This window comes from Diceros bicornis, chromosome 31, assembly GCF_020826845.1.
Source record: "Diceros bicornis minor isolate mBicDic1 chromosome 31, mDicBic1.mat.cur, whole genome shotgun sequence".
In the NCBI taxonomy this organism is placed as follows: Eukaryota; Metazoa; Chordata; class Mammalia; order Perissodactyla; family Rhinocerotidae; genus Diceros; species Diceros bicornis.
Window position 1 is genome coordinate 13,174,983 of NC_080770.1, and position 25,843 is coordinate 13,200,825.

General features: G+C 38.4%; 1 protein-coding gene across 1 annotated transcript; it reads left to right on the plus strand.

The window, feature by feature from the left end:
* On the plus strand, nucleotides 1-24,958 carry LOC131395000 (membrane-spanning 4-domains subfamily A member 4A-like). The gene is made up of 7 exons (XM_058526764.1): nucleotides 1-117; nucleotides 7,222-7,381; nucleotides 8,444-8,578; nucleotides 11,684-11,740; nucleotides 12,938-13,096; nucleotides 22,661-22,762; nucleotides 24,656-24,958. Exons 2-7 carry the CDS (start codon nucleotides 7,238-7,240, stop codon nucleotides 24,773-24,775), a joined length of 717 nt encoding a protein of 238 aa, XP_058382747.1. The 5' UTR covers nucleotides 1-117; nucleotides 7,222-7,237; the 3' UTR covers nucleotides 24,776-24,958.
* The last annotated feature ends 885 nt before the right edge of the window (nucleotides 24,959-25,843 follow it).

Genomic DNA, 25,843 nt, shown 5'->3' on the forward strand with positions numbered 1-25,843 from the left:
GATTTAGACTGAGTGAGGTGTGGAGTGGGGGAAAGTGATTGTATCTGGATTAAAGGCACTTGCCCAGCATCTCTGGCATTCATTAGACACACGCAGACGTTGCAGGCTTGAAGAAAGGTAGGTCCAGGGACATGCCTTCTGGGACTTTTGGGCTGAAGGTTTTCTCATCTACTGGTTTTAAGATCCCTGAGAGTGGAATGGGAGAGGACGAGGTCACCTCCTATGGCACAAGCTGGTATTCCATGTTGGGGTGGGTTGAGTGCACCTTTAACTGTACGATTTGGGCGTTTGGGGAACAGTCTTTGCTATAGAGGATGGGGTAAAGACAGGCTCCTGACAGCTGATGCTGGATGAGGTTGTTTTAGTTACTTTTCTTCTCTAAACCCCCAGGCTATCAGGAACATGAAAGCAATGTTTAACACAGTTGACTAATTATTACATGTACTCTTGATGCCGGTCTCCCATGGTCTTTATCTGTCTCTGACATGTTAATTTTATATTCAACATTTAAAAAAAAAATCTGCCACATGCAGAATTTGGTGGAGACGTTGTATAGCAAAGGTGGGGTCCCCAATATGGACTGTGGCCTGAGCAAGTTCTCCCACTATCTTTGGCACCATTCATGAGACACCCAAGGCAGAAACTGAGGCTGCTCACGAGGAAGTCTACTAATGAAAGAGACTTGGTAAATTCTTAGCATTCTTGGGATCAGAAAGAAGCTTGAAGGCAGTTGTGCCCAAAGACTTCTTTCCTTGGATGAGGTAAAGGAAACCCAGAGAAAGGACAGAACTTATCCTGAGTCACACCAGTCAGTAAAAGAGCTAGGAGTAGAACCCAGACTACTTGCTTCCTAATCTAGGCCTTTTCTGTGCCCAGGTCACCATTTCTACATTACCGTCATCATCCTCCATCAAACCATCCAAGTTCAGGCCTGCTTTTGGCCCTCTGTTCTATTTCATAAGTTTTACACGTAAGGAGATGCGGCTCCTTCAGACCGTCTTCCTCATGCTCCCTCCTTGGAAACTGTGACCCATGAGGGCGATAGTGACATAAAAATAAGGAAAAAATGATAGATCTTGATGCTGATCAACAAGGAGATTGTAGCCAGCGGAAGACATGGGGCATTTTCTAGGTTTTTCCACATTTGTAACAGGAACAACAACCACCAAAAAGACGCTGTGGTTCTCAATGTCCCAATGTATGTCTCAGATGATGGGACAAGACTAGCATTCAGAGTCTTCTCAAATCTTGAAGAATTGTACCTCATGTCTATCCAATGTTTCCTGTTGTTTTGGTCTCCTATATATTTGAATATATGAGAGTTAAGCCCAGGAAAATAATCACAAATTTTTGTCTTTGGGGAATTTACCTTCCCTAGGTAAGTAACACATGGATTTCTATGCAGTGAAGGTAGGACCCGTTACATAAATTTATAGCCAGGTTTTTAATAAGGACAGAGCACCAGGCCTGAGTGACCAAGACCTGATGTATGTTAACACAGAACTACGGAAAGAACATAAGAGTCATTTGAAAGCATTATGTTAATACAGTGTCTGCTCTGGAGAAAGTCACGGCCTTATTACACATAGAGGGAAACCACCAGCGATGTTTGATAAGACTGAACCTATGCTTCCTAAATCCTCAGTCTGAAGGTATGTCTGAGAGAGCAATGCAGAGTTTCCTTTGCATTGAAGAGAAGTCAACTCCGGTATATATTCAGCTGGATTAAGAAGAATCGTTGGTACTTACCTTACAACAATTTTAGTCTCCATGATGTAAGAGAGAGATCACTAAGATTTCTTAAACCCCTGCTTACAATCATGGGTCAAGTCAGCCATGTGTGGGGAGTGGAGGAGGTGGAAAGTTGTACCTGAGAGAAGGCAGAGACTGTTCAATACTGTCAGTATGTGACAAGATCAAATCCCGGGGGGGTGTTGTTGTTGTTGCAGGGAGGCTGTGGGAGGGCTGGAACACTCTTGCCAATGGGTTCGAGACCCGCAAGCGTCCCCGTGTAGGAATGAAATTGCTGCTCTGGAAGTATTAAAATAAGTCAAATGTATATGTGGCTTCACAAATAAAAGGAGAGAGATTCAATGTAAGGTTAGGAGAGTGGATGTGGGCTGAAGTAGCAGAATTTCTCCAATCAACTACATTACCCACATAATTACTTTATAGTAAGCGCACTGGGATGGCAGGGGAGGATATTTGAGGGGAGGGCAACAGAATTGTTTTTGCACTTTAACATGAACATTCTGCCTACAAGGTGGAGAATGAACCAGACATACGTGCTCTCAAGTGGACACAGGAGAAGATTAAGAGGATTTGAGAATATTCTTGATGAAAATTGCATGATAGCTTGGTCTGAGGATGTGGAAGTGCCCAGAGTTGAAATGGTTGTGTAGGGTCAGAAGAACAGGATTGATTTAGACATGAGGGTGAGTAAGAGAAAGTATCAATGACAGACTACCAGGTTTTTTAACATGGACAACTGAGCTAATTATTAGGCCTAAGAAAAACCCTTGGAATCCCATAATCCTCTTATGGTTCTTGTTACCTTTAGCTTTTGCCATTCTATGTTAGGAACTAGTTGTAGCACTCTGAAATAATCTCCTCTACATACTTTTCATTGCATAGTTAATTTTTTGAAAAAAAAAAGTGTTGAGGAAGGCTGGATGTCTTTTGTGTAGGTCTTCTAATGTTTGAAGTGAAAATTCTCCCTATTCCTCTCTGGGACAAGTTGCTATATGAATATCAAATTATGGGCTTTATTATAAGGACTTTAAATTATGCTAGAGGGACAGATCTCTCAGGATAAACTGGATTAGAGAATGTGGATTAGTTTGAAGTCCAAAAAGAAAGCTACCCATTTTATTTTCTTTTGTTTAAATTGAGACATTGGGTTCTGCTCAGGGGATGCTCAAATATACAGAAAAGTATGAACACACCTACTCGACAACATATAATCTGTTACCTACCTTACGAACCCAGTTATCATTGGGACAGACTGCAAGATAAAGAGGAGAGTCACCTGGCCTGCATCTACATAGTCTTGTATGTAGCATACACCATGAGGGTAGAAAACAGAGGACAACCCTGACCTTTCTGAGCAATCTTTGTGAAAAACTGCAAAGGAGATGGAGACTCAACCACTGACCACAAGGCACAATGAATAACAAGCTCTAACTAATCATGTAAAACACTCTCCTCTGCCTCTCCACCTCCCCTAAGGCAGGAGTAGGTTGGTGCAAGAGAATGTCAGAAAGAAAGTCCCTCACTAGCAGGTTCTTGAGCGGCTGAAGTGTCACAGGAAGTTTATGTTCTATATATAAAGGCAAAAAATGGGTAAATAACAGTAGTAACAACAATAACAATAGTAAATATCTATTTAGTGTTCATGATTGAAATGCACTGATTTAAATGCATTATCTCATTATTAAATTCCCACAAGACGTAGGCACTATTATTTACAGTATAGACGTCTAGAAACACAAGATTAAGTACCTTGAGTAAAGAGTGGCAGAGCTGTATTGAATTCCAGGTGGTAGAATTCCAGAGCCTCTTTGCTCAAGGAGATCCACTATATAGTCTGGTGAAGGAAAGAATATTTGGTGTGTTTCCACCTTTTCACTCTTAAGGGTAATGCTGCTACCAAAATGTGCATACAAGTTTTTGTGTGCACTTATGTTTGTTAGAAAAAAACGTACATCGAAACTTTCATGACATTGAATTTGGCAATGATTCCTTGGATATGACACCAAAAGCACGGGCAACAACAACAAAAAATAGATCAGTTGGACTTCATCAAAATTAGAAACTTTTGATCATGAACGGAGACTATCGACAGAGTGAAAAGGCAACCCATGGAATGGAGAAAATATTTGCAAATCGTATATCTGATAAGGAATTGATATCCAGAATATATAAAGAACTCAACACACAAAAAACAAAAAAACTGACTCAAAAATGGGTAAAATAACTGAACACGCATTTCTCCAATGAGGATATGCAAATGGCCAAGAATCACATTAAAAGATGCTCAACATTACTAGCCATTAGGAACCTATAAATTAAACCCACAATGAGATACAACTTCCCACCCATTAGGAAGGCTATTGTCAAAAAAATAAAAGAAAAACCCAAAAACAAAACAAAAAAACACCCAGACACTAAGAAGCTTGGCAAGGATGTGGAGAAATTATAGCCCTTGTGCACTGCTGATGGGGACATAAAATAGTGCCAACACTGTGGAAAACAGTATAGTGGCTTCCAAAAAGTTAATCTTAGAATTCCCGTATGGTAATGTGATCCAACAATTCCAGTTCTGAATATATACCCTAACACAGTGAGAGCAGGGACTTGAACAGATAATTGTATAGCCATGTACGTAGCAATGTTATTCACAATAGCCAAAAGGTGGATGTAACCTAAGTGTCCATAGGCTGATGACTGGATACACAAATGTGGTTTATACATACAATGGAATGTTATTCAGCCTTAAAAAGAAAAGAAATTTTCACACATGGCTACATGAACTTGAAAGACATTTTAAGTGAAATAAGCCAGTCACAAAAGAACAAATGTTGCATGATTCCACTTATATGAGGTTCCTAGAGTAGTTAAATTCATAGAGACAGAAAGTAGAATGGTGGTTGCCAAGGGCTGGGGAGCGGTGGACATGTGGAGTTAGGATGTAATGGGTACATGGTTAGCCGAGGAAGTTGAAAAAGTTTTGGAGATGGAGGTGGGAATGTTTGCACAACAATGTAAATATACTTAAAGCTATAGAACTACACACTTAAAACTGGTTAAAATGGTAAATTATAGGTTGTGAATATTTTACCATAAAAAAATGACAAAGCTCAATATTCTTACTTAGATTCAGACATTTTCTTTGAATAAATGCTCCTGGGATTGTTGCAAGATCCTGGTTAATGTCCAGAGTTCTGAAAAAGTTGATTTTGACAATTTTTCCAGTGTTCTCATTGCTTTTAATGAGGAGTAGATTTTCATGCCCTCGCTCTGCAATTCTGGAGGTGCTTTTCTCTCTACCATATTTTCTCTTTCTGTTGGTCACACTTATTTTTCTACTCATTTGATTTCCTTTCTTGCTTTTTAGTTAATGGATTACACTTACTTTTTAATTACCATTCATTTGTTTTCTCATAACATTTTCCTCTCTTCACTGAAAAATTACATAACCCACTTCTTAGCTTTTTGATGTGATTTCTCTTTTATTCCTGCCTTAGACTTCTCAGAACTGTACTTGTCCAGGGAAGCTGCAACTATCAACTGGTGCATTCATTCTCAGGATTATAAAAATTAATATATGTTTTATACCTCAGTGAGCCTCTTATCTTTGAGAAGTGTACTCTTAAAATCTGTGGCCATAGTGTCCTGTGTCCTTCATACTCTCTCTACATTTCCCCTAAATTCATTCTCATGCTATCTTTGTTGTTTTTGACAGTCATTTCACCTGAGTAATGGGGATTTTAGTTGTTTCCAGTTTCAAAATGCAGCTCCAAATTTCTGTCTCCGAATTGATTTTTGAAATTTTGTAGAACGGAAGAAGAAACATTGACTTTTTGGTTACATACTCTTCTTTACTTCTTGATCTTAACTATTTTAATCTCCTTTACCTTAAATATTGTTTGTGAATTAACTATATTTTTCTGTCTACTTATTTTCTTTCATTTTTGCTTTACTCATTATTTTATGATCTGCTATTATGTACTTTTCATTTTACTGCTTTCTGGAACTTGGAATGTATATTTAACAAAAATTAAATAAATGTTTTGAATGAGTAATCTTTTATTTTCATTTGGACATTTTTTCTCTGTCTTTAAAATTAACTCACTTTTTTCTGATTTCCATCAGTTTTATTGCTTTATAACTAATAATGTAGTTGCTTTGGCTCTACTGAATATAAATATAGGTTAATAACCCTTTCTAGAAAAGTCTGAATTCTTTTCCAGTACATACAAAATTTCTGCTACTAGAACATTCTTTACTTTGTGCTACCAATGAAAGGGCACACATCTCCAATCTTGAGACTTTTCAGAGCACCAACGAAGCATCAATGTTACCAGAATTGATTGTGTCTCCGCATAGTCTTACCAAGTTTTACTTCCCTCAAAATTTATGGAAGTGAGCCGTACAACATCAGAATATGGATTCAAATGAGTAGATACAAATATTCATTTGACTTAGACCTATCTCCACATAACCTGATTGGGGTTACTATATTGAAGAGAGAAAGTGGCATAAAAATATCATGTTCGTGCTTTGAGTCTCAGAAAGATAATTTTATACATCCTTGCTATTCTTCGGCAAGTCAGGATTTAAAGCATTTTAGTGAGACAAGAGATTTGTGTTCTTGGTGCCAGGGATACGACTCAGAATCATAAGTTCCATCCCCAAAGTCCAGAGTTCGTAGGGTAAAATCCAAGATTACACAAATTGTATTTAGTAAAGATGAACCCCAGGTTTCCAGCTCTGAGAATGTCACTGTGCTCTGGTTAGAAAAGGAAAACTACAAAATGCAGTAAATTGCAACACAGACGATTCTGTGCAGGTTATTACTATTTAAAAAGTTGTCTTTTGAGCCAGCCCTGATGTCCTAGTGGATAAAGTTTGGCGCTCACCACTTCTGCGGCCCAGCTTCACTTCCCGGTCACAGAACCACAGCCCCCTCTGTCAGCTGCCATGGTGTGGAGGTGGTTCATATAGAAAAACTAGACATAAAACTATGTACTGGGGCTTTGGGAGGAAAAAAACAAAAAAAGAGGAAGATTGGCAACAGATGTTAGCTCAGGGCCAATAGTTCCCTGTTAACAAAAAAAAAAAAAGACAAAAAAAGTTATATTTCAAAGGGGAAACGTCTATAATCAATGAAATATGCAGCAATGGGGATAGAGATAAAACCTGAGTGCAGACTTGGTATACGAACTGGAAGACATTTTCCTAATTTGAGGGGCCCAGCATATTTGTCTCAATTCTGTCCACATGTCCTTCTCTCTAATATTTTGTAGCGTCTTGATGTCACATGACATTTCTCTCAATCTCTCTCCCTCTCTCCTTGTTCTAGTTTCCTGGCTGGTCTATAAAATGATGACATTTTGTGAAGATGTTCTAATAGCTGTCATAATAGAGGAAGAGCATGTAGACCCAGAAGTTGCTCTCTCATTTCCAGGACCGCTTCCTAAATTACATTTCTTATTGCAGCACCTTTTATGCTGCCATGACAACCACGCAAGGAATGGAACAGACCACACAAAAGGCTGGCCCTGGTGTGTACCAGCCGGGACATCATGCTTCTCTAAATGCATATCTATGGAAAGGGATGCCAGAGAAGTTCTTAAAGGGGGAACCAAAAGTCCTCGGGGTAAGTCAGTTGTGGATCTGGGAGAAGACCAATCATCTTGTAGAATCACAAGGGATCAGATCTAACACCAAATACTCTGTCGCATTAGCTTCATAATACATCAGCCATTTGGTGTTCAGCCCCTATCACTTGAAAAATGATACAATATTCTATTACATCGTGCTTCTGATTAGTTGTATTTAAAACATAGTGACTTCAGATCTACTCTAGGGTTGTGGGTCATCCATGATAACTGTATTTAACTTCAGCATGGAAGAGTAGCAAAAAAAAAGGCCACACGTGCACCAGCTGGTGTCCCATCAACAGACCTTCCTGACAGCTGATGGCACCATATTTTTACCATCTCTCTCTGGGGAAATTTCTTAGCCTTCCTCTATCCCCTGTGCATTTCTGTCTGGAGTCTCAGGTGGATGTGCCTAAAAAGAAATGGATGGTTTGAAGAAAGAAAGGTTAGTGCACGTGGAAGGACAGTGAATATAGAGGATTATCTCTAGTCTAAGGTTTACAACAATGGGACAAAGTCATTGTGACACTTTGGGTCCCTTTCAATGCCATGGGGTAATGTACTCCAAATTCTCTATTTTAGACCCCTGTACTCACTCATGTGCTCACATCCCAGACCCCAAGAAAATGGCATATTGCTCTTCTCTTTGGCTTCCCCTGTACATACTCTCCTTCCTTAGATTACTCCTCCGTGCTAGAATGTTTGTTTCCTAATTTCTGGATCACTCCTGTCTGAGCATGTGCAAAGTAGAGCAACAGTTTGGTAGGAGTAGCGTCGTGGACAGGTATCAGTGAAGCACCTCTGGGTAGGTCCTGGTACACTCTTTTTAATCTTGAAATTATTGAGGCAATTGGGATAGACATACCAAGAGATGATTTTAGTAAGTTAATATATCCTCACTTCTTTATATGAAAGAAAAGTGACAGGGGAATATCAAGAAGACCATCTGATGATTTCAAAAGATAGAGAGTAAGGGTAACTTAGTGGTTTGAAAGGCGGTGGCTTGGGCCCCATTTTTGTGGTAGATAATCAATTTTTACTTTCTTCATCATTTCTAGGTTGTGCAGATCCTGATTGCCCTGATGAACTTCAGCTTGGGAATAATAATGATTACTGTCTCGTTATTTAATGGAAGTTATTATAACTGTCCTTTATCAGTGTACACTGGGTACACTGTTTGGGGGTCAGTGATGGTGAGCAGAATACCTTCTGATATACTTGGGGACAACATGACATAGTTGTTAATATCCTGAGCTTTGGAATCATATCCTTACCCTATCTTGTAGTTCTATAACTTTGAGAAACATCTCTAAACTCTGTTTGATTCAATTTCCTCATATTTAAGTGAGGATAATAATATAAAACTCATAGAAAGCAAGACAGGTTAAATATTTAATATGTATCAGTTAATATATATTACAGCAACATGTACCAAAAATCCAAACCAGAATGTACTAAATATTGAAAACCTTGATTATTTCATAACAAGAAGCCTGGTAGCTAGTCATTTCCAGGGTTGGTTAATTCCAGAGTTACCTCATTATGGTAACCCCATTGAGGACTGCTGGCATACCGTATCAGACTTGTTGGCACATCTCATTGTTCATAAATGTTTTGTAATGCATAAATATTTTATATTCCCAAGACAACTATGGGCAAAGGTCATGGATTTGCCATTATTGGCTTGATCTACTCAAGATGTATCTCTATGGGTGGGAAGGATTCATTGAAGCTCATGGGAGTCTGAACAAAATGAGGATTTTGTTAGCAAGGGAGAAGAGAAGACATGGCTGATATGCAGACAATTTATAGTCAACTATCAAGTCTTAGCAAACGGTTAGCTTAACAAATGCAACTGTCGTTAGATAAATTTTGTCTGTTAAGTTTAATAACAATAACTATAATTGAAATTAAATTAAAATGTAAGAAAGTTTGAAAATTTACCCCAGAACACAATGCAAGAGAGTTTCTCTGCAAATTGAGAGTATAAATGGAGTATAAAATATCAAGTTTTACCTACTGACAAGAGGAAAAGATTTATAAACTGGGTTTGTGTTAGAATCAGGGAACCTATTCAAGTGTTGTAGAGTTCCATTGATCTGCAAAGTTGAGAATGAGATAGTTTAAAGTTTAATGTCTGTAATGAGCTGGCTTTTTGTGCCCTGTTGCCTGTTTATAGAAAAACTGCAAGCTTTGAAGAACAGCCAATGCTGTTCTATTTCCGGGCAGTGGTGCAATGCTTTATATATCTGATCATACTGATGTCAATATTAGCTCTTATTAATCTCTTACTATGATCTAGACACTCCGCTAAGTGCTTACTATGTGCAATTCCATTTCAAACAATCATTCACAAACATCTGAGACAGGATTTATCAGTGTCCTAATTTTATGGATGAAGAAGTTGGGAGTTAGAGAGATGAAATAACTTGACCAAGATCACACAATTATTTGGTATGGGAATCAGGGCTCAAATAGGGTCTGTCTAATTCCAGTATTTCATGCATCTAACCACTCCAGTTTTCTGCTTCCCTTTTCATTTCCTTTTCAAGACCACTTTGGAAAGCAGTTTTCATAATTTATGCCTTCTATACATTTTCATTAGTTTATCAGAAACTGCAGGAGCTGTGTCTGTCAACTGAGGCATCACTCAGACTATTGTAGGAATCCCACTAGATGAGCTTTTGCTCAACTGCTGGAGCATTTTTGTTGCTACCTTCAGTTATTCTTTCAACCTTATTTCCAAACCTCACCTGTGCAGTGCCTCCTTCATCTCCCTTATATAATATAAGGACCACCACCAAGAACCAATCACAAATTTCTCTTACTTTTGGCCCTTTAGTCTCCAGTAGAGCTATATGTCCTTTATCACAATCCTGTAAAATTATTCCCACATTAGTCTATTTGTTCAAGCTTTATTTCTATATATCTTCCACATTCCTTGTTAAGTTTATTTCTCTCAGAAAATTTATATATTTTTGCTGTGGTAAATGAAGTTCTCATTAAATTCTATCTTCAAACACAAAAACACACACATATTTATAATATATATATCGTCTGCTTATAATGATGTGCCTTACTGAATCTTCTTAGAGTTTATAATACATTTTAGTTGATAATTTTGGATGTTTGCAGTATAACATATTCATATTTAAATAACACTAATTTTAATCATTTGCTTCAAATATTTTTCTTATATAATCATTTTGGTTAATGTCCTAAGAATAGTAATACATAATAGTCTACCTCTCTATCTTGATTTTGACTTTAATGAAATAGCCTTAGTGTTTCCTCATTAAACATGATAAAGATTTTAGACAGAGAAAGATATTCTATCAAGTTATAGAAAATGCAGCTCTTCATGTTTTATAAATAATGTTTGTCAATAATAATGTTTAATTCTATTAAATGTCTTATCAAGATTGTAAACATAAATAGCAATTAACATGTGAGTTTTCCGCTTAAACCCATTAATTTCATAAATTACAAAAATATTTAAATATTAAAAAATCTAGACATTTGAAGAAATATTCCACATGTTCCTGATTAGTTTCATATAGTATGATGGATGATTCTCTCTCCTATTTTTTTGCAGAGGAGACTTAGTTTACATTAATCATCTCTCTGTCTTGGTATTTAGAAATTTGTTGAATAAATTTATCAAACTGCTTCATTAGATCAGTCTTTTTTTGGTATTAAGACAGACTTTTTGAAACTTCTGAAATCAAATTTGGAAAGCAAACCCAGAAACTCAAATAGTTAAATAGTTTAAGGCAGGGAATCCTATCAACTGCACTCCAGTCATTTTAGCTAAATGAAAAATAATTACCCAATTGATGGAGTCAAATGAAATAGTGTATTCTAATCATCATCTAATACAAAATTAAAAAAAAAATTTTGCTACTATTTTATTTACAACTTTTAATAGTCATTTTAAATGAAAATAATCATTTGGTTTTTTCCCTTGTAATACCTTACTAAATTTTGGTACCATATTAGAGTTACTTCATATCAGGAATTGAAAAGCTTTCTTTATATTTCAATACTCTCAAACAGTTTAAATACCATCACAGTTAGACATTTTCTGAAAGCCTTAATAAATTCTCCTGTGAATCCATCTGGTAGAAATTCTCTGTTGTTTCTGGGAAAATGGGAAAGTTATTTACACACTTTTGTGTTTCTTCTAATATCACTGGTCTGTTGAACATACTTATCACATTTTGGGATAAGTTTTATAAAGTTATGACCTCAGATATTTGTTTAAAGTATTTTACTTTTATTTTTCTTCTCGTTATTAGTTTCTTATTTCAGGATCCTTGTCAATTGCAGCAGGAACCAGAACTACGAGAGGTCTGGTGAGTGACATTTCCTCTTTTTTGTTCCAAAAGAGGAAGGATTAACCACATAAGTATTCCCCCAGAATAGAAAACAAATTTTGTTTGTTTTTAAAAAATCAGAAGAGACGGTAAGTTTTACCTAGTTTGACGGGTCTTTCAAAAATTGCAATAAATAATTGGCTGATAATAGAATTACAGACATCAGAATGAATAGTTTGGGGAAGTAGTGCTGCGAGATTCTTTATGAAAATACAGAGAATTCCTGAGAGGAAAAGTAAAATGGGTCAGTCATAGAAAACCTACACCTTGAGATCCAGTCGCCCATTACAGTGGCACCAACTGATGGTGTTGCCTCATATTTATTGACTTATTGATGAAAATATGTATTCCAACTATATGCAGAAATGATTTTGATTCAATATGCAATGAAAGAAATTCAAAATAAGGCTGTTAAATAAGAAGAAGCAAATTTAAAACAAAGCTTTCATGCCAATCTGTCTTTCACAAAGCCAATAAAAGGCAAAAGCCCAGATCTCAACAAATGTTTTTCCTAGCTAAAGGCCAAATTGGAGTTTTCTTCACTTAAAGGATAAATATCAAACTAGGGAGACGATCAACACAGCTTTTCCAAATGTGACCTCAATCTGTCTTCCTAACATCTCTTCTAGATAGAACCGTAATCATTAGAATCTACCGCTTGCAACAGCCACACTAAACTTCTCATACTTGTGGAATTTTAGTTCTTATAAAAAGCCTCCATAGCTTCACTGAGAAAAGATCATGTAGGAAAAGGAATACACAGCAAAGGGAGATAATACATAAAAGGCATAGGGGCATGAGAGACAAGTAGCATTTAGAAAATAATAAGTCAGGCGCCTGGAACAGAACATGGTAGGAGTTACACACGGACAGGACTGTCCAGCTGAAGTATGAAGGGTATTGAAAGCCTTGCTTAGGAGATTGGAGTTGTTGTCATGTGCCCATGGGAGTCATCTGAAGGATTTAAGCACGGGAATAACAGGATCATATTTGTGTTTTGGCAGGAGATTAGAGTTGAAACTTCTATAAGGAAAGAGAAAAGTTAGGAGACTATTGCACTAATCAAGATAGAGAAGATGGACTGGGTTGGACAAGATGTAGTGGGCGTAAAATGATCGATGGAGACATATCAGAGGATGTTCTTGGATTGTTGAATTGATTTTCATTCCTTTCTAGGTCCAAGGGAGCCTAGGAGTGAACATCACCAGCTCTGTCTTTGCTGCAGCGGGGATCATACTCACTATGACCAGCATGATTCTTTTTCCATCCCATTACTTTTATTGTAACTATACTCAGAGTTCGGAGAATTGTTCCATGCTCGTATCTATGTTAATGGTTAGTGCTTTCTCATTCATGAGATACTGTGGTGGAAAGAAGACACAAGAACCCTGGCTCTGGCAAAAGTAACAATCAGTATCCCCTAATTGATGAATCACTTTGGGAAGTGGGAAGTGATTGAGAATCAGGGCAATCCTTTATTTAGGATTCAGGCCCACATCTCATCTCTCTCTTTGTTCCTTCTCCAACTGTGATGAGAACAAGTGGGAAGAAAGCTCACAGTTATAGAACACCTACTTTGTAATTATTATTGTGCTAAGCATTTTGCATAACTTTTCCTGTTTCATTTCAAAACACCAGTAAGTGTGTACTGTCTCCACTCTAAAAATGGAGACCAGATGTCAGTCTCTGTACGTCCCAGGGCTTCCTGATGGAGCCTGATGTAGTTACCTCGTTCTCTACTAATAAAATGAAAGTGTTTTGAATATTATCTGACAAACGGTGAATAACCCAGTATCCCTCCCGACATCTCTGGATGTTCATGTAAGATTAAGCACTTTTGGCCTCAACCTCTAGCTCCTGGCGAATTCTCAATCTCTATTCTGTGTTTTAGTACTTTCCTGTGCCACTTGCCTTCCTCTAGATATTATCCTCATTGCTTTATTCTCCAAATGACTTACACAAGATTTTGTAGGTAGTAAAACTTCTTGAGGTTTAGGGTAAGTGTGGGAAGGAAGAGTTATTGCTGAACCCATAGCAGACTAAAATGCAATGAAATCTTTATTACTAAAAAGTCTGTTAGCCATTCTCAACACCACTGAATTTTCTGTTATCTCCTCTCCATATGAACTTCAGCCTTTCACTGTGCTACTTAGTTCTTTCTCTCATTGTCTCCTTTCTTCACCCAAATTTGGAAACTCGGCATTCTTCCTAACTTCTCATGCAGATCAATCGCATTGCCTTTTCTTCATTCCTAGCTAATCCTAGGTGTCTCTTGAGTGCCATATGTTCACACCAAAATAGCCACTTCAGTGACTTTACTAAAATAATTTACTACCCTTGAGATTTCTTTTTTTTTTTTTTAGTTCCGGTAACTGGTTTAGAACATTATATCAATTTCACGTCATTATATTTCGATTTCTGTATAGATTACATTATGTTCAACACCTAAAGACCAATTACAGTCCATCACCACACACGTGTGCCTAATCATCCCTTTTGCCCTCTTCCCTTCACTCTTCCCCTCTAGTAACCACCAATCCAATCTCTGTCTCTATGTGATTGTTTGTTGTTGTTTTTATTTTCTACTTATGAGTAAGATCATACGATATTTAGCTTTCTCCCTCTGACTTATTTTGCTTAGCATAATACCCTCAAGGTCCACCCATGTTGCCACAGGTGACCAGATTTCATCGCTTCTTATGGCTGAGTAGTATTCCATTGTGTGTATATACCACATCTTCTTTATCCATTCGTCCCTTGATGGGCACCTAGGTTGCTTCCAAGTCTTGGCTACTGTGAATAATGCGGCAATGAACATAGGGGTGCATGTATCTTATCGCATTCATATTTTCATGTTCTTTGGATAAATACCCAGCAGTGGAATAGCTGGATCATATGGTAGTTCTATTCTTAATTTTTTGAGGAATCTCCATACTGTTTTCCACAGTGGCTGCACCAGTTTGCACTCCCATCAGCAGTGCATGAGAGTTCCCTTCTCTCTACATCCTCTCCAACACTTGTTGTTTCCTCTCTCACTAATTAGAGCCATTCTGATGGGTGTGAGGTGATATCTCATTGTAGTTTTATTTGCATTTCCCTGATAGTTAATGATGTTGAACATCTGTTCATGTTCCTGTTGTCCATCTGTATATCTTCTTTGGAGAAATGTCTGTTCCAATCTTTTGCCCATTTTTTAATTGAGTTGTTAGTTGTTTTGTTGTTGAGATGTATGAGTTCTTTATATATATTTGATATTAACTGCTTATCAGATATATGGTTTGCAAATTTCTTCTCCCAATTCTTAGGTTGTCTTTTCCTTTTGTTGATGTTTTCCATTGCCATAAACAAATGTTTTTGTTTTGTTGTTTTGTTTTGTTGAAGGATTCCTTTGCTGTGCAGAAGCTTTTTAGTTTCATGTACTTCCATTTGTTTATTTTTCCTGTTGTTTCCCTTGCCCCGTCAGACATGGTACTTGAAAATATGTTGCTAAGACCAATGTCAAGGAGTGTACTGCCTTTGTTTTCTTTGAGAAGTTTCATGGTTTCAGGTCTTACATTCAAGTCTTTAATCCATTTTGAGTTAATTTTTGTGTACGGTGTAAGATAATGGTCTACATTCATTCTTTTGCATGTGGCTGTCCAGTTTTCCCAACACCATTTATTGAAGGGACATTCCTTTCTCCATTGTATGTTCTTGTCTCCCTTGTCGAAAATCAGCTGTCCCTAGATGTGTTGGATTATTTCTGGGTTCTCGATTCTCTTCCATTGATCTCTGTGTCTGTTTTTGTGCCAGTACCACGCTCTTTTGGTTACTAGAGCCTTGTAGTATATTTTGAAATCAGGGAGTGTCATACCTCCAGCTTTGTTCTTTTTTCTCAGGATTCCTTTAGCTTGGGATCTTTTGTTGTTCCATATAAATTTTAGGATTCTTTGTTCTGTTTCTCTGAAAAATGTTGTTGGAACTTTGATAGGGATTGCATTGAATCTGTAGATTGCTTTAGGAAGTATCGACATTTTAATCCTGTTAATCCTTCCAATCCAAGAGCACGAATATCTTTCCATTTCTTTGTGTCTGCTTCAACTTCTTTCAACAATGTTTTATAGTTTTCCATGTACAGATCTTTCACCTCTTTGGTCAAGTTTATTCCTAGGTATTTTATTCTTTTTGTTGCAATTGTATATGGCATTGAGTTGTTAATTTCTCTTTCTGCTATTTTGTTGTTAGTGTATACAAATGCAACTGATTTTTGTATGTTGATTTTGTATCCTGCAACTTTACTCTATTCATTTATTATTTCTAAAAGTCTTTTGGTGGATTCTTTAGGGTTTTCAATATATATAAAATCATGTCATCTGCAAATAGTCACAGTTTTACTTCTTCCTTTCCAATTTGGATCCCTTTTATTTCTTTTTCTTGCCTGATTGTTTTGGCTAGGACTTCCAATACTATGTTGAATAGGAGTGATGAAAGTGGGCATCCTTGTCTGGTTCCTGTTCTTAGAGGGATAGCTTTCTGTTTTTCTCCACTGAGAATGATATTAGCTGGGTTTGTTATAAATGGCCTTTATTATGTTGAGGTATTTTCCTCCTATACCCATTTTTTTCAGAGTTTTATTTTTTATCATAAATGGATGCTATATCTTGTCAAATGCTTTCTCTGCATCTATTGAGATGATCATGTGATTTTTATTCTTCATTTTATTAATGTGGTGTATCACGCTGATTGATTTGTGGATGTTGTACCATCCCTGCATACCTGGAATAAATCCCACTTGATCATGGTGTACTATCTTTTTAATGTATTTGATTTGCTAGTATTTTGTTGTGCATTGATGTGCATCAGTGATATTGGCCTGTAATTTTCTTTTTTTTGTTTTGTGCTTGTCTTGTTTTGGTATCAGGGTAATGTTGGCTTCATAGAATGACTTGGGAAGCTTCCTCTCCTCTTCAGTTTTTTGGAAGAGTTTGAGAAGGATAGACACTAAGCCTTCTTTGAATGTTTGGTAGAATTCACAAGAGAAGCCATCTGGTCCTGGACTTTAATTTTTTGGAAGGTTTTTGATTACTGTTTCAATCTCTTTACTGTTGATTGGTCTATTCAAATTCTCTATTTCTTCCTGATTCAGTTTTGGAAGGTTGTATGAGTCTAAGAATTTATCCAATTCTTCCAGGTTTTCCAATTTGTTGGTGTATAGCTTTTTGTAGTATTCTTTTATAATCTTTTGTATTTCTTTTTTTTTAATTTTTTGTTTATTATGGTAACATTGGTTTATAACATTGTATAAATTTCAGATGTACATCATTATACTTCTATTTCTGCATTGATTACATCATGTTCTCATGTCCACCATCCAAATACTAATTACAATCCATCACCACACACATGTGCCTAATTATCCCTTTCACCCTCCTCCTTCCCCCCTTCCCTTCTGGTAACCACCAATCCAATCTCTGTCTCTATGTATTTGTTGTTGTTATCTACTACTTAATGAGTGAGGTCATACAGTATTTGACCTTCTCCTTCCGACTTATTTCACTTTGCATAATACCCTCAATGTCCATCCATGTTGTCACAAATGGCTGGATTTCATCATTTCTTATGACTGAGTAGTATTCCATTGTGTATATATACCACATCTTCTTTATCCATTCGTCCCTTGATGGGCACTTAGGTTGCTTCCAAGTCTTGGCTATTGTGAATAACGCTGCAATGAACACAGAGGTGCATATATCTTTACACATTGATGTTTTCATGTTCTTTGGGGAAATACCCAGCAATGGAATAGCTGGATCGTATGGTAGTTCTATCCTTAATTTTTTTTTTTTTTTGTGAGGCAATCAGCCCTGTGCTAACATCTGCCGATCCTCCTCTCTTTTTTTGCTGAGGAAGACTGGCCCTGGGCTAACATCCATGCCCATCTTCCTCCACTTTATATGGGACGCCGCCACAGCATGGCTTGCCAAGCAGTGTGTCAGTGCGTGCCCGGGATCTGAACCGGCGAACCCCCGACTTCCGCAGCAGAGCACATGCACCCAACCACTTGCACCACTGGGCCAGCCCCTCTATCCTTAATTTTTTGAGGAATCTCCATACTGTTTTCCATAGTGGCTGCACCAGTTTGCACTCCCATGAGCAGCGTATGAGAGTTCCCTTCTCTCCACATGCTCTCCAATGCTTGTTGTTTCCTGTCTTGTTAATTATAGCCATTCTAATGGGCGTGAGGTGATATCTCATTGTAGTTTTGATTTGGATTTCCCTGATAGTTAATGATGTTGAACATCTTTTCATGTGATTGTTGTATTTTTGAGGTGTCTATTGTAATTTCTCCTCTTTCACTTCTGATTTTATTTATTTGATCCTTCTCTCTTGTTTTCTTGACGAGTTAGCTAAAGGTTTGTCAATTTTATTTCTCTTTTCAAAGAACCAGCTCTTGGTTTCATTTATTTTTTCTATTTATTTATTTATTTATTTATTTATTTATTTATTTTAGTCTCTATTTCATTTATTTCTGCTCAGATTTTTATTATTTCCCTTTTTCTACTTATTTTAGGCTTTGTTTCTTCTTCTTTTTCCAGTTCCTTTAGGGGCCCTGTTAAATTGTTTATTTGAGATTTTTCTCGTTTGTCAAGGTAGGCCTGTATTGCTATAAACTTCCCCTTTAGAATCACTTTTGCTGTATCCCATAAATTTTGGCATGTCGTATTTTCATTTTTATTTGTCTCCAGGTAGTTTTTGATTTCTCCTTTGATTTCTTTATTGACCCAATCTTTGTACAGTACCACTTTTGTTTAATCTCCACGTGTTTGTGGCTTTTCTGATTTTCTTCCCGTAGTTGATTTCTAGTTTTGTACCATTGTGGTCAGAAAAAATGCTTGGTATTATTTCAATCTTCTTAAACTTATGGAGACTTATTTTGTGGGCTAATATGTGATCAATCTTGGAGACCGTTCCTTGTGCATTTGAACATTCTCCTGATCTTGGAGAGGTGCCCTTATGTGAGGGATGCTTTATGAGGCCCAGCAGTGTGCTTCCTTCTTGTCACCAATTCCAAAGTTTCCAGGAGTGTCCCCTGTGTAGGCTACATGTGTCCTTCTGTTGTAGCAGGGTTACTCTTGCTGCAGGCCCCCAGGGAGGCTTGGCTGACCCCCTTGCCAGAGTGTTATAATGCTCAACTGCTTGTGGCTGCTATGGACCCTTCAGTCACTTTATCAGGTATGGGGGGGTCCCAGCACAGTTGGCTGCAAGACCTAATAGCACATTCTTGTTGCAGTTTTTCTGTTAAGTGAGCAGGCCCCCAGCATCGCTGATTGCTAGGCTCAGCGACTTACAATTGCTGTAGGCATCCGGCCTACAAGGCTCTTATCAACTCTCTCAGGATTGCAGCTGAGTGGGGCTGGCCCCAGGCACTGAAGCACCCAAATATTTCAGGCTTTGGAAGACGGAGCTGATCCCCTATGTGGCTTTTTGAGAAGCACAAGTCTTCTGCAGCTGACATGCCCCCCACCCACAGGGCCACACACACCGTCAACACAGTCCTGCCCTATATGTGCGCCCCAACCTCCTGAAGTGGACCCAGTCACCCCACTGCAGAAGCCCCACACACTCCACCCACTCTTCACTCATGCCCTGCCTGGCAGAGGTGGACCCACTCACCTGGCTGCAGAGGATCCAGGCATGCATCTTATGCAGGCCCACAAGTTTCCTGAGGGCTTGCTGTTGGCTGGGGCCAGTCCCTTGAATGGGCTACCTGCCCTGGCTGAGCTGGATTAAATAGGTGCCCTAGTGGGTAGGGCAGACCCTGGGCTAACAGGCAAGGGGAAGCACTCCAGTGGTGTCTGCCAGTGTCTGTGTCAGCATGCTTGTACTATGTCACAATAATGGCTGCCACTAATATCTCAGTCCCTAGAGAGGTCTCATCTCTCACTGAGATGCACCCAGAGCCTATCAGTTGAGTCTCTTGACTAAAGGACTGTGCACTTTTCTTTCTGGTGATTTTAGGTTGGTTTCCAAAATGGGTGAATTTGAGCATGGGCCCTTTAAGAGTGCTTATTTTTCTCTTATGTCCGATAGCTTTTTTGGGCATATTCCCTGTTGCTGTTGGTAGCCAGCAAAGCCAGATATTATGACACTCATCTCCATTCTGCTGAGTCCAAAAGATGCTTACAGCAGTAACACTCCCCGGCTCAGATCCCTCACTCCTCCAGGGAAGGCTGCATGCCTTTGGATTGCTCCCAGGTGGCAGTGAAGTGCTGTGGTTTGAAAAGTGGCTTTTTTTCCTCTCCAGAAAGGAATTTCTACCTCTTCCACCTCAGTCAGGACTGTTCTTGTTGTGGGGGTTCTTTTTATCCAGTTTTCAGTTCTCTCTCAGGGGTAATTGTTCCAAGAGTAGTTGTAAATTTGTTGTGTCCATGAGAGGAGGTGAGTTCAGAGTCCATATAACCTGCCCTCTTGACACCAAACCCCTTGAGATTTCTAACAGTTCTTATAGTAAGCAATTTTATTTCTTACCACTCACTCAAAATAGGAAGAGAATTTCTTCAGAGAACTTACATTTTTTCCAAAGTCACGTGGTTAAAAATTGGCAAAGGAAGATTAGATTCTGTAACTTCCTGCCTCTAATCTTCCTATTATTTAATGTTTTTCATGTAGTTATGCTGAAGAAGAATCTTACTTCCAGTTTCTGAAGTTCTCTCCACCCATAGACTTTAAGGGCACAATGATAGGGGCAAAAATTTGAATTCACCAGCTTTATAGGGCTGGCTTTATGGGCATGGGGCCTGTGCAGTCACACAGGACTTTGTCACTGGAAAAGTTCTACCCTTGGTTTACTGCTCTGATTTACCATCTTGAAGTTCTTAATACTTTTTTAACAAGAGGCCCTGTAAATGCTGTAGCCAGTCCTACCTGCATCTCAATCACCTTTTCCCAGGGGCTGTCAGAAATTCCTGTGATGTGAACATTTTTTCTACCTGTCCTTATAGCAGAGCACATCCATAAGGGCTTCCTGGGATCAGAAGCATCAGGTTTATTCCTACCTGAGCACCTGCCCAGTCAGTCCACAGGTCTATGATCCCACATTTTATGCCCAATCCTAAGGTTGGCCCTGGGAGACATAAGAAAGAGACCAGGCTCCTATGTTTAGGAAGCTCCAGTCCTCCTGTGAGGAGAAGATAGAAATATTGGAAAGCACTTAGAAGTTGACAAAGTCCAATGGCTTACCATTGAATATAATTATAAAAAGAGGTTAGGAAGAGGTGAGCCCTTTGTAGGAAAGACAGAGCGTGCCCTACCTGAAATCTTTAGCAGAACCAGATGAAATTGCCAGTCATCAACTCTACTTGATCTAGAAATACAGTGGTTTCATATGGTTGAAAACATATGTATTAGATAAATTTTTCCACTTATTGTTGCAAATCTAGCCTGACATCTGTTTTTGTAAATGAAGTTTTATTGTAACATAGCCACACCCATTTGTTTACATACTGTCTATGGCTGCTTTTGCTACAACATCAGACTTGAGTATTTGTGACCATATGACCTGCAAAACCTAAAATATATGCTAGCTGGCCCTTGTTAGAAAGTTTGTTAACTCCTGTTCTACCCTACTAGAGGGTAAAATCCTTGAGGTTATGGAAATTGTCTGTTTTGTTTGTTGCTCTATCTTCTGTGCCTACAATTCCTGAAACACAGGGGCTACCGAATGTGTTGAAGAGATGGGTAAATAGATAAAGAAACATTGAATGCAAATATTCTCAAGGTTCACTCGAGTCAGTGTTACTCATGTCCTGGGCTCTTTATTTACTGACTCTTCCACAGCAGAGGTAATATTCCTATCCATGGAGAGAAAAAGAGAGAATACTTAGACCCAAGAATCCTAGGCATCAATTTAGGCATTCAGTCTAAACTTTTAGGAATAAGAGTGCTGCCCAATGTTTCTCAAATCTGACCATGTGTTTTGGCTAAAGATTAGATGGAAAGCCAATTCTCTGGGGAGACGGATTAAAGACCAACTAAATTGTTGTTCATTGTTGCATTAGTTTCTTCTTGTTGCTGTAATTAGTTACTACAAACTTACTGACTTAAGAGAACATAAATTTATTATTTTACAGTTCTGCAGGTCAAAAGTTTGGAATTGGTCTCACTGGGCTAAAATCAGATAGTTATCAGGGCTGTGTTACTCTCTGGACACTTTAAGGGAAAATCAGTTTCCTTGCCTTTTCTGGCTTCTTGAGGCTGCCTAAAATTCTTGGGCTTGCCATCCCATCCTCCACCTTCAAAGCAAGCAGTGCAACATCTTCAAATCTCTCTTGGACTTTGACTCTTCTGCCTCCCCTTCCAGTTATAAGCATTCTGTAATTATTTGGGGCTCATGGATAATCCAAGATAGTCCCTCTATGTCATGGTCAGGTATTAATTCCATCTGCAAACTTAATTCTCCTTTGCTATGTAACTTGACATATTCACAGGATCTAAGGATTAGGATGTGGACCTCTTCAGTCTATTTTTATTCTGCATACAATTAATACTCTGCCTTCCATTACTAAGATATGAGATCATATTATTCTGTCTCCTATATGGAATTCCTATAGTTGGAAAGAACTAAGTTGATAATTATCTATATGATCTCTTCCCCTATTTTATAGCATTTTCACATTCTGTATCTACAATACCATAGAAAGTAGAGGGTGGGGAAAAAATGAGTATTTTATTAGTGAAAAAGTGAGAGGATAAGTGACAGTCAGCAGACTAAGTACTAGATAAGGGTATGACTGCAATTAGGAGCCAATTTTTCTGACCTCTGGCCCATGCTTCTTCTCTTTTGGTATTGTAATAAGTGGTCAATGTTTTGTACTTGTCATCTCTAGCCCTCACATTTCCTTGTTATGAATTTGTTCTTAGGGTATGGATGGTATTGTGCTCATCTTAAGTGTGCTAGAGTTCTGCATTGCAGTGTCCCTCTCTACCTTTGGATGCAAAGTAACCTGTTGTAATCCTGGTGGGGTGAGTATTAAGAAATCTGCATTTGTTTCCTAATGCTGTGTAACAATTACACAAAAGAGGCATAAAACAGCACACATTTATGATCTCTCAGTTTCCGTGGGTCAAGAGTCTGGGCACAGCTTAGCTGGGTTCTCTGCTCAGGGTTTATAAGGCTGTGATCAAGTTGTTGGCAAGGACTGTGGTCACAGCTGAGGCCTCTGGTCCTCTTCCATGCTCACATGGCAGAATTTATTTCCTCTCAGGTGTGGAACTCACAACAATTTACTTTTTTGTCAAGGCCTACAGGAGAGCAAAAGTCTTTGGCACGTTAAGGCTCTTTTAAAGAGTTCATATGATTAGGTCACATCTATCCGGAATAATGTCCTTTTGGACAAACTCAAAGTCAGCTGATTAGTAACCTACTCACAGGATTGATATCACAACATATACACAGGTCACACCCATACTCCAAGAGAGGGAATCATTCAGGGGCATTGGTGACCAGGTGTTGTTATAGAATTCTGCCGACCACAATGGATAAAGAAAAGCTATTTTCCTTCATTCTTTCTCCCTCAAAGGGCCTCCTCTCTTAGTCCAGATCAGAGAATACTTCACAATGGAAAGGTCCCCAGAGAGTGCCAGATGTTACTCCATTATCCTGTTATTGCAGCCTTCCCTGGGCTGCTGAAAAAGTCAAGATTTCACACTTCTCTATCAGTGTGCACACATCTGCCCATTCTCTTACCCTGAGACCTGCAGCAGATCCTCCTGGCTATAGAACAGAAAGAATGTCACACGGAGAGGATTGGGAAATGGGAGGAGAGAAGAGACCAAGATGCACCAGGAAGAATAGAACTAGGGTATCTTCCAAGAAAGTTAAAGGTTCCAGAGTGAGAAAATGGATATTAAAAGCCCAAGAGATGCTCATTATTTTCCTGAACCAAAGGCTAGTGGCAGTCAAAGGCCAAAGCAAAATCATAAAATAATAATAGTTTGATGTGATTATTTTTCTGATGCTTTTCTCCACCATTTTGTGCCTCTTTACTTTCTTTTGGGGGTCCCACGCTACACCATATCCCCCACCTCCACAGCCCTTCCACACAGAGGGAGATTGACTAAATCACATTAACGATATTAGAGGATTCTTGAATCACAAGACCCTAGAAGATAGAGTTTCTAAGAAATTACCAATGATTTTGGATCTTCATTACATGAAGCATTTGAACAAGGGAGCAAACTCGTTAATAACATTGATATCAAAATATGTAGGCCCGTGTTCCCTTCTGCCTCTAGAGTAGTTACAGAACTGTGAAATATTGCTCCTCTTAATTCCACTGGTTACAGAGCTCGAAAGTGTGAATCAAGAAAAGTAATGGCTGTGGGGCATATGATGCCTACTTCTTTATCTCTTCCTGGGTCTCTCCCCAAACACACATTCCATTTCACATTGAGTTTGTGGAAGAAGGACCGGCGTTTTCCTTAGTTTCCTAATGACTCCTGCCACTCTGGGTCAGTGTGGTTTTTGCAATGCTTTAGTCATGGCCAGCAAAGCAATTATCTCAGTATGTTGTTGCCATCAACATGAATGACCTGGTTTGGAAGAAGTGCTCTATATTTTCCACAACACCTTGGTTTACCCAACTTGTTGGGCACCATCATCCACATGTAAGATCAATCCACTTACAAGACCACAACAACAGCTATCAACATCTCATGCCAAGAGCTATCACTCACTGTTTTTCCTAGATCTATCTTCATCTAAAGAATCCCTGAGAAATGCTACCAAATTCATGTTGACACTGAATTCAGAGAAGAAAGGGTAGACTCTGATAATGGTGATACTGTGTGGACAGGAAAGGGAAACCTCAAGTTGATTTGGTTGACTCATCTATGGCATTCTGATTGATTCCACAGGTTGTGTTCCTTATGCCGTCAAATCCTCACATGGCAGAAACAGCATCTCCTGCACCAGTCACAGGAGGCTTGATGCCACCAGCATATCAACAGCAAAATGTTCCAGGAAACCTATCTTGACAGTTATGCAAGAACCCCGCTTGGGAAAGTACCAGAATCCAACCCTGATTTTAACATATGTATATATGTATAATTCAGAACTAGGTTCTCATTTTCCCTCAGGAACTCAACCACTCATTCCGCTGGCACTTTATCAACAATAGCAGAAGTTTAAATAAATATATCATACATTTAATGAGTCAATAGCACTTGAAAGGTTTTCATCCATCTTCAGGTCTTTATAAAACGACATGAATGTGGTAAATAAGATTTGGCAGAAGAAGGACAAAAAGACATTGCTGAAGTGAAGCCTCCATGCAGACTACATATTTCTGCTTCCCTGGCCAATACTCATCCCATTTGTTTGACTTTCTTTTACTGCCTTTAGGAATGCAAGGTGTTTTTACCTTCAGAAAGTTGAGATGCATGGCTTTTCCCTCCCTTTCCTTTTCCTGCTTTCTTCCTCCCCTCGAACATGCCAAAAACATAGTCATTTCTTGTATGTGCACAAACCATTATTTAGTGTAATAAACATAGAGTAAAAATCACATCATGGAATAGATTCGACTCATATTTTCTCTCTCTCTCTCTTCACCTTCCTCTTCTTCCCTCTCTCTCATTCTCTCTCTTACAGGGCTGGGTTATATCCACATCAAATTTGTATCCAGTGCCATATAGGTGATTGTACAATAGATGGTATTTGCTGAATGGTCATTAAATACATTTGATTTATTACAGAGCAAAAATAAATTTAAAAATTATAAACAATAAGTTCATGTCTACTTCCCATTCAGATGTGATATGGTGGACAGAGACTAAGTGTTGATATCAGGAAGTATAGCATGGTGGTGAAGAATGTGGGATTTTTAATCAGGTAATCCTGAGTTTTCATCTAGAAAATTCCATTTCTCTTAATTGCTATCTGTGACCATGGCCATACCACAAAATTTCTCTGTACTTCATATTTCTCTTCGGTAAAATAGTGATAATATCACCTGGCTCATAGACCCGTGATAATTACTTGATACAATATAGGTAGAGCAACCACTACTCCAACTGGTACAGACTGAGCTTTAAGAGTTTTAATTT

Excerpts from the sequence above, each read along its gene's own strand:
- LOC131395000 (XM_058526764.1), top strand. The coding sequence starts at position 7,238 with ATGACAACCACGCAAGGAATGGAACAGACCACACAAAAGGCTGGCCCT. Across the intron at positions 8,579-11,683 it reads CTGTTTGGGGGTCAGTGATG|TTTCTTATTTCAGGATCCTT; the intron begins GTGAGCAGAATA and ends TCTCGTTATTAG. Across the intron at positions 11,741-12,937 it reads CCAGAACTACGAGAGGTCTG|GTCCAAGGGAGCCTAGGAGT; the intron begins GTGAGTGACATT and ends ATTCCTTTCTAG.